Below are 9,746 nucleotides of genomic sequence, written 5' to 3' on the forward strand. Positions count from 1 at the left end.
GTGCTGGGGCCGGGCGGGCCGCCAGGGCGGGATCACGCCGCCCCTGCCCGCCCTGCGGTGCGGGAGCGGGCTGGGGCTTTGCCTGAGAGGCTTACAGGCCCCAACGAAACAGAATTGCTGTTATAAGTAAAACCAAGGTCCTCTGATCCAGATGAAGGACATATTGACAGCTGACATTATTTGGCTTAGAATAAACTTATGCAGCAAACTCCAAACCTGCTACTTCAGGCGCAAGGAGCTTGTCCTTTTAAGGTACAACGTGGAGGTCAAATGCAAAGTTGTTTCCCACTAATTATTTGGACTGTTCACTCTCTTAATAGTAAGGGCAGGTTAAACTCACGGTACCTAAACCACACTATTTAGTAGCTACAGACAGCAGAAAAGTGAACGAGAGACTCTGTGCTGTCAGTGATCAGTGGGATACATGGAATGAAAACACCTTTGTATAATTGCGCTTTGATGGAAGAAACCGGAGCTGCAGCAAAGCGAGACTCGGTTTCTAGGAACTATGGAGTCCTCATGATTCCCAAAAGCTGCCTCCAGCAGAGCAGCACTATGGCTGCCTTACTGGCTGGCAAAGTTTCCAAGATGCTAATGCCACCTTGAAATTGCTGGGATTTAAGAATGGCCAGACTATGCCTGTTCTCCATGTGGTCCAGAGAGCGAATACAAAGCCCCTGTATGGCATGTGCCCTATGGCGACTGCATCCTCCCCATGTTTGGGAGTTTTTCTCAACCTGAAATGGTTGACAATAGAGCAGTATCCAGTGACAAGGTTCTTACTACGATCCACAGTTGCACAGGCTCCCCCCAGAGAGCATGACTGAATTCAGTTGGATTTGATTTGCGTTTGATTACTTAGCCATGGAAGTCAATGAACGCTGCCCCACATGAGGAGCAACAAGCCTATGAATAAACTTTTGAAGGATGAGGATCTCATTTTATGGGGTACTTGAGACTTCATGGTCATAATCTGCTCTGTTTTAGAATGTAAGCCTCCATTGATACAACTGTACATGTTTGAGCTCTCATGTGCATCATACTAGTAGATCAGTCAACCATTAATAGAATAAAACCTAAACAAATCAGTTTAAAAATATTATTCAAAAGAAGCTGAAGAAGGTGACATACATTCTGCAGTATCGCTGAGGCTAGGAAGCCAGCAATGATACACGAGAGCAGGGTCAGCTGAAACTTCTCTAAAGGACAAGATATCTAGAAAAACTCAGATTTGGTTGTCAGTGTTTGAAAAATGAGGTCTTGAAAAAAAAACAATAGGGGCAAATTCTTTATATACCAGGACAAGCAACTGCATGTGTGAATTTGGTCAGCATATGCAAGTTTTTCAAGCAGGACAGATACTTGGATACTTTAGTCACAGTGTGCATTGGCTTCAAAAGAAGCAGAGAAAGTAGGGGGTTTTTAACATTGGAGAAAGTTAAGAATTACTTGAATAATTCTGCAAGTCAGTGAAAAAATGCTTTTGTGATTGAAGGATGTAGCCAGAACAGTTCATAGGACTAGTTTTGTGATGTATGCATAAATATAAGTGTTTATTTCCTGAAACATGAAAGTGATGGGGTTTCAATGTGAAGTTTGCTGAAAAGCTTTCTTTTTCACTGCAGGGGCACCTTTGATTATTGGGTTAGAGGAAGAAGATTAGAATTTTAAGTAACTAATCTATATAGTTACTAACCTATATAAAACAAGAAAAACACAAGTGCTTTTTGTTTAATCTCAATCAATTCATACTGGTAATTCTGAGTTTAAAAGTAAAGCTCTATATGCATATGACTCGAGCTAGGATAAATTTGCAATACTTCATAAAATAAAGTCAAAACAAACCCCAAACCTGCTGAAGAGTCCTCTGCCCCTACATGCTCGTAGGAAAAAGATACACATTTCTACCACCCAATCCATTAAGTGAAAGGAGGAAATGGAGAGATGCATAAATAATATTGTCATATGAGTATCTTTGACTTTACAAGAATCCTAGGAATATACTTAATTTTTTCAATCTATTGTCTTTCCAGAAAACGTCACAAAAATAAAGTTTTTCTTGGGCAGAACCCAACAGAAATATTATTTTCTATTCTTTGTGCTATTGCTTCAGTAATAGCTAAGTAACAGTCTGTCTCTCTACTTTCTGTCAATTTACTTGAAAACAGACAAAATACAAATTAAATTATAATAATCATGTAGTCATATGCCCTGTGTGAAGTACAGCGAGAATTATAGATGGGAGATGTCAAAAAGAGTAGGAAAAATCCTGGCCTTTCCCATCAGTAAAGATTGCTTGAAAAATCTATTTTAGTAATATATTACTTAACTGTGGTCTGTTAATATTTAGAAGAAGGAATGAAACAATAAAAGGCTCTGGGAAGCATAACAAATGATATAGTGAGTGGTCCTTATCTTTCAAAGGATTTTTCTCTTTTGGAGAATACTGACCTCCTCTAAGTGGAAAAGTATCTCTTGCTTCAGCAAGATTTTAATCAGGTCTTAAGAAATTATTGCAGGAAACAGCTACTTAGGTAGAATCTTAGGTGAACAGAAAAGACTGCATGGCAGGTGATTCGGGGGTTTTTTAAATTATTTTTTTAATGCATTATTTATTCTGGTGATCTGGTCAAACTCTAATTAATTATCCATGCCTCTAATTATGGCAACTAGATACTGTATGTTTCTTATTTTGTAGATCTTAAAGCATTGCATAGTATTCTTCCTCAGGCAATTGCTTTGTTCACCCCTGATACAGCTGCATTTAGATGGCAAGTCTATCTACAAAATAGTTGCAGCATAGACATTTGAAAAACAAGAATTTTTCTTTGGTGTAGAAGTTGCTAGGGCATTTTTTTTAACATGTAAAAAGTTGAAAAGTACTTGGAAATACTGATTTGCTCTACTATGCCAGTATCATAGCCAAAAGATAACAAGTGAAAAAGAATTGTCCAGAACTTCTGGCTGTGATGAAGGAGATGACAGGATGTGCTGTCTGAAAGGCTGGCAAGACATACTTTGGGGCAGTTACTTGCAGAACTGGACAAGTTTCTGGAAATTATGAATGTAGGATGTTGATTCAGTATTATCAAATTATTCTGAATAGACTTACTTAGGTGATATTAAGTCTTTGGAATTATGTACATTGCATGTTGTAATTTTAAGTCTCAAATACACACAAACACTTCTTCCATCACAGCACCAGTGCTCAGAAAGGCTTAGATTTAAGGAGTGCATCAGTTGCCTTTGTGAAGAAAAATTAACTGCTAGCTGTAGAGTCTTGAATTCCTGTGAAATGGTAGTTCTCAGTTTCATACAGCAAAGCTAGCTGATAAATTACAGCTTACTACTAACCTTACAGAGTACAAAGAGTCTGAAACAATGCAAGCCAGGTGATCCTCAGTATATTGCAAAGCATCCAGAATCTCAGTGTGTCCTTGGCACAATCTCTCAGGAAAATAGCACATTTGTGAGTTTAAAGCTAAGAATGCCTCAAAGACTTCCAAAATGCTGAGATGCCTCTAGCTTGGCCTTGAGACATCAGAAACTCTTGACGCGGCCTAAAGCAAACTGCCATGACATTAAAATGTGGCTTTTATCATAGAATCGTCTAGGTTGGAAAAGACCTTTAAGATCATCACGTCCAACCTTTAACCTAACCCTGACATCCCACCACTAAACCGTGTCCCTAAGCACCTCATCTATCCTTCTTTTAAATACCCCAGGGATGGGGACTCGACCACCTCCCTGGGCAGCCCATTCCAGAGCCTGACAACCTTTTCTGCGAAGAAATTTTTCCTAATGTCTAGCCTAAACCTGCCCTGGTGCAGCTTCAGACCATTTCCCTTCGTCCTATCATCTGTTACCAGGGAGAAGAGGCCGACCCCCACCTCACTACAGCCTCCTGTCAGGTGGTTGTAGAGGGCGATCAGGTCTCCCCTCAGTCTCCTCTTCTCCAGACTAAATAACCCCAGTTCCTTCAGCCGCTCCTTGTAAGACTTGTGCTCCAGACCCCTCACCAGCCTTGTGGCCCTCCTCTGGACGTGTTCCAGCAAGGCAACATCTTTCTTGTAGTGAGGGGCCCAAACCTGAACACAGTATTCAAGGTGCAGCCTCACCAGCACAGAGTACAGGGGCATGATCACTTCCCTACTCCTGCTGGCCACACTATTCCTGATACAAGTCAGGATGCCATTGGCCTTCTTGGCCACCTGGGCACACTGCTGGCTCATATTCAGCTGGTTGTCAACTAGTACCCCCAGGTCTTTTTCTGCCAGGCAAATATATGAATATATCCTTTCATCTAATTCTAACTCTGGTGCTAGAAACCACTGATATGATCACAATTTCTCCCCCACCTCCAGCCTCTCCAGATTCTAGTACTCTGACACATTAATTTTTAATATAATTAATTTGTAATATCCTCATTTTATATCTTTTTTTCATTTTTTTTTTAAAACAGGCAAGCCTAGAACTATTTGTGAGCAACACAGCAATCTGACACAGATAGTCCGAAGTTCAGTAATGCCTTGTCAGAGCAGTCTGTGAAGGGTTCTGTGGATATCTAAGCAGTTTTTCATGGCACTGAGTTTCTCCATGACTTCCCCATTTTCTGTCTACATTAGCCCTTACCTTTGTGTCACATGGTCATCCAGTATTTTTTTATAATTACCTTTTCATTCTTGATGAGCCAAATCATATTATTTTTCTTTTGTAAGTCACACTGAAGTCAGTGGCACTAGTTGCATTAAAAAGGCTATTATGATTTTGACCTTTCAAAGATGAACTTCTAAATTGTTATTGGTCAGTTGGACATGATGTTGTCCACAGTATTGGACATATTGAAATATTTCTAAGCATCTTGAAACAGATCAGTGAACCTAAGTATAAGACCTGTATGGCATGTGAAAAGTAAGAAGGGCAAATGACTTAATCATCAGAGAAAGAGAAAATAAGAAATCAAACTCAGGAGATTTTAGGATTCCTTAAGCCTCAGGTGCAATATGACATTTATTTCCTTGCTGGAGTTAGTTCTGACAGCTGAGAGCTCAATTCTTTTATCTCCTGGATCCTGCTGTATCAGTTCTGTCCAAGGTTTTGTTTCAGTTTTCTTGTTTGTTTGTTATAATTTCTAGATGTATAGGCATATCCTAATTTCTTTCTTTGTTTTGTAAGAAGCTCTGAAAAATTCAGAAGTCTCTTTTAAGAACTTTATATAGTTGACTGTTACATTTGGCCATGCATTCCTCTTTTTAACAGGCATAAGCATTTACACCAAATTTGTGTGCATTTGTTTTTTTTTAATACCTCTGAATAATTGCATACAAAATTACATAATTTTCCTTGAGCTGTTATTACTACAGAATAATTCTTTCCTTGGTCTCAGTCTATGTTCAGCTTTGCATGCTGGTGTGCTTATGACATAGGTGTTACTGATACTTTCTCAAAATCATTATTTCAGTGCTATTCACTTTTTTCAGGGCTTCTTATCAGATTGCAGACTTCAGCTCCCACAATACGAACTCTATCATCATTGAATTCCTTTTCTCAAAACATTCCAAGCTGTTTGTGGAAACTGGGCCGACTTAATCATGTAGCAATCGCAGTACCTGATCTGGAGAAAGCTCAGTCCTTGTATAAAGATGTGTTAGGAGCACAGGTGAGCGAGACTGTTGCTCTTCCTGAACATGGTGTCTACACTGTTTTTGTGGAGCTGGGAAATACGAAGCTGGAACTTCTACATCCTTTAGGAGAGAAAAGTCCCATTGCAAGCTTTCTCCAAAAAAACAAGACTGGAGGAATGCATCATATCTGCATTGAGGTACTTTAACACAATGTATCATATAATAAGATAGAGGTATTAAAGTATGCATTTTTTTTCATAGGTTTGACCTGTGTCAAGAATATAAGGCTACCATATTCATGAGAATTTATATTGCATACAAAGAAGTCTTAAAAGTGCCTTTTTTCTGGATTGGAAATCACAGTTCAATTTCACAAGCTATGTGATGATTTTTTCCTCTTTTATGCTATAAAGATTAAATTGGGAAGGGGAGTGTTAAGTATCCAATGTGGAAGGTGGACAAGCCCAAGGGCTTGTGAAGAGTGTTTGACATGTGTCAACTTCCTGACAATGAAAGGACATACACTGGAAAAAGATGGAGTTGTAAGTTTAAGCTAAGGCATAGTTTAGATTTTCTGAAGTTTTTTCCTGTTTGATATTGAGTTGATAATTGTATACAGAAGTCAAAAAAGATTGTCAGTTATACTTACCAGATAGCAATAAAGTCTCTGGGATTTATTCTGTCCTGTTCTTCCTTGTCCATCAAAGAGAGGTTGGTCTGGAAATACACAAGATGTAAAGGTGCTGAGTAAAGTGGTTATTAAAATTATTTAGTATACTCATGTTTTAGTGTACATGTTTGCTGCAAAATTTTATGCTGCTGCCTATGATACATGCTTTTAATATTTTATAGATCTGAGTCTTGCAAACTTTATTATTTCATGCAAAATGTAATAATAAAAAGTAATGGCATTACTGATGTGACTAAAAATTGTATTCAGAATACAACATAAAGACCAGTGTTTGCAGTTGCATGCTTTCATTGAGAATTGAGAAATTTTGCATGCACACAGGCATTGCAATTTTTCTTACATTGTTTGCCTCTTTGCGATGTTCAAGAATAAGAAAATGAATTCTGCTTAAATTGACCCTAAATTGTATTCCTAGGCAGTTCTGCTATAGAAATGTGAAAGACCTCAGATGAACTTAGGAAAATAGGGGATGTAGAAGAAAGAAGTGATTTGCAGTAAGACTGAAAAAAACCTCCAGCCCTCTGTAAGACCAGTGGTACTTACTTATAGGTACAAGAGAAAGAAGTTGTAGGCATTTCTCAGCAAAAAGAGCTCAAAGCTCCCCAGGGTTTCAAGTATATGTAATCCCTTTGAAGATGTTTCAAGAAATACTTGTTACCAGGTGAAATTGTTCTATGTAGACCTCCGTTTTACATGAGAGATGATCATCTTGTTGCAGATAAACCAAAGATGGCTGTCAAGGGAAGTCATACTGTTAATTATGAAAATTGAGAAGAATGGGACATATAAGATATACAATGTTGGACAACATAGAAGTGCTGTGTTAAAAAAGAAAATTTAGTAGGTCAAGCAAGCCAGGAGTCATAATCTAGCAGTTAATTTCCATTAATCGGGTGAGCTAGTGCTACTTGCAGCCAGATTTTCCTAAATGAAGTCTTGTAACCCACTAATAGATTCTCTACAGGAAAAAAAAATTAGGAAAAAGATTGTCCTAAGTCCCTCATGTTTGTCTCCACATAAAACCAAATGGAAGATTATGGACTAATTTATGTGGAGGAAAAAAGGAATCCATTGTTGACCTGCTGTTTAAGTGGGACTGAAAAGAGATTTGGTCACTACTGTAGTAAATCAAGAAGATATTAACCTCCCTCCTCCAATTTTCCATTCTCCTCAGAATGGAAAATCTTAAAATTTCAAAAATATCATCATCATCATCATGATCAAAAATATGTTGTCTTCTGAAGTTGAGCAAAAATAGTTTTCAGAAAAACTATAAAAGAACTTCAGTGTCAATTGATTGTTCACCTGAAATTTAAAAAATATTTTGCAGAAATGTCTTTCTGTGAACAATTTTATTGCAAAAAGCCAGATTGTAAAAATTCTTTCCATACTGGAGAGGAAGCCTGACAAGTTTATCAAAATGCTTTTCATTTCTTCCATATGTCTTATTATTCAAAGGAAAATTTTAGACAGATGTTTTGATAGGGAATTTGTTCCAGACAAAATAAGCATTTTAAGAAGAAATTAAATTATTCCTGAACAGCTATAAATGAATTTAATACCTGCAATGAAATGCTTGCTGGACATTTGGTAGAATAAGAGAGAAATCCGAGCCTGAACTCTCCTGACATGGACATGTACCCACAGGCTTTCCACTGTTTACTCTCACTGCTTCCTTGGGGATGCAGTAATTCATTCCAGCTGAGCCCAGACACAGTTCCTCTTCTGGCCATCTCTACAGGACAGGAGCAGCAGCTGCAGTGGCTTTTCTGCTTGCAGAAACAACCTGGAGGGGGCTGTGGCACACTTTACGTGTGATGTTTTATTTTAGATAAAACTTGACAGTTGTTTCTTTTTTTTTTTAGATGACTGGTAGTTGTGTGTAGGAGAACTGTAGTGAGTTCAGAATTTTCATGAACAAAACTGCTGCAAATAAGTAGGAATTAACTGATGTCTGTTCCTCTGAATTAAAGCTAGGTATTTCCTTCTTCCCTACAATGGCATCATGCAAGTTTATTCACCAAGTTATGTCCAGACACCTCAGTCTTGAAAAACAGCAATGCTATTATTTTAATTCTAGGTCTTTATTGATTATTGACTTTTGGATTTGCTAAACTCAGTGCTAATTTTATTATTTCAATGAGTGAATGCATTTAAGGTTTGGCAAAATTCAAATTTCATCCAATGACATGACATCAGACTTAAGATCGCATTATACAGTGTAGACATGTTTTTGTTAATTACGTATTTCTGCAGGAAACTGTACTGAAATATTATGTTAAAGGCGCTTACTATAATTAAGTTCAATAGGAAAACCAGGTCATATTCTGGGTATGTTTCTGATAATTCCAAGGTTTTTCTTAGGAAACTTTATGAAGCTTAACTTATTCAAGGGGAGAATATATAAATCTAAAAGGGACTTTCCTTTTACCTTCTGCCCATTGCCCTCCCTTTTAACCAGCATCTAATGAGTCAGTGTTCTGTCATCGATTAGACAGGGAGGCATTCTTCTTTAGTTATTGATAGTTTGAAAGCAATATGATCTTCTTAGCAATAGTAATGCAGAGTTTAGATTATTTATGGAGTCCCCATAAAGTAACAACATAAAAAAAAATCAATAGGCTTTGTGCATGACTGATTTTTGTTTAATAATTTCTTAAATATAGCACAATATTTAAATGACAAAGTGATAAAATCTTCAAATAAAAAATGCAAACTTCTATAGGATTTTTATTTTTAAGACCAGATGTTTTTAAACTGTTTTAGAACTTAATTTACTTTCAGAATTTAGAAATAACATTTTAATAAGGAATTATATTATTTCTCCTAAATGTAGAATCTGCATAATACAGTTTAATAGGTTAATTTGTGTGAACTGTATTTTTCTTTTATAAGGTTGATGACATAAAAGCGGCTATGACAGAACTGAAGAAAAAAAAGATACGAATATTGAGTGAAGAGCCAAAAATAGGTGCACATGGCAAACCTGTGATTTTTCTTCACCCTAAAGATTGCCACGGAGTCCTTGTGGAACTTGAGCAAGCTTGAGCTGTAATATTCATAAATAAAACAATAGATTAGTTGTGAAGTTACTGAGCTGGTGCTGGGAATACTGATGTGGTATTCAGTCTTTACAAGTTCACTGTAGTTCCTGTGGATTAAGTACAGCTTTTGAGTACTGAAATAGTGCTACAGATTTAGGGTAATTTTTTTGTTGTTGTTGATCTGATTTTCAGAATTAGTATGTTGACATTTCTTGAATTCTTTGTGATTCTAAAGACAAATACATGATCCAAGTTACATCTGTAACATAGTAACTTATGTTCTGTTGCCTCATGTTTGCAACATGGTTGTACCTCTGTAACCACAGAAACTGTAGTTTCTAGGTCATCCCACGTTATTTTGTTCTACATTTCAGAGCAGAGACCCAC

General features: G+C 37.2%; 1 protein-coding gene across 2 annotated transcripts; it reads left to right on the forward strand.

The window, feature by feature from the left end:
* The first annotated feature begins 78 nt into the window (after positions 1–78).
* Positions 79–9,408, forward strand: MCEE (methylmalonyl-CoA epimerase). 2 transcript variants are annotated; one of them, XM_035899538.1, is made up of 3 exons: positions 79–990; positions 5,481–5,821; positions 9,211–9,408. In XM_035899538.1, exons 1-3 carry the CDS (start codon positions 963–965, stop codon positions 9,361–9,363), a joined length of 522 nt encoding a protein of 173 aa, XP_035755431.1. In that variant the 5' UTR covers positions 79–962; the 3' UTR covers positions 9,364–9,408. The 2 variants fall into 2 exon arrangements, with proteins under 2 accessions (XP_035755431.1, XP_035755430.1); XM_035899537.1 differs by lacking the exon at positions 79–990 and having other exon boundaries at positions 4,407–5,821.
* The last annotated feature ends 338 nt before the right edge of the window (positions 9,409–9,746 follow it).

This window comes from Egretta garzetta, unplaced genomic scaffold, assembly GCF_000687185.1.
Source record: "Egretta garzetta isolate BGI_Z169 unplaced genomic scaffold, ASM68718v1 scaffold287, whole genome shotgun sequence".
Classification (NCBI taxonomy): Eukaryota; Metazoa; Chordata; class Aves; order Pelecaniformes; family Ardeidae; genus Egretta; species Egretta garzetta.

Bases quoted from the DNA above. Each gene is read 5' to 3' on its own strand.
- MCEE (XM_035899537.1), top strand. From the start codon at position 5,390: ATGTTCAGCTTTGCATGCTGGTGTGCTTATGACATAGGTGTTACTGAT. The intron at 5,822-9,210 runs GTACTTTAACAC...TTCTTTTATAAG, and splicing joins TGCATCATATCTGCATTGAG to GTTGATGACATAAAAGCGGC.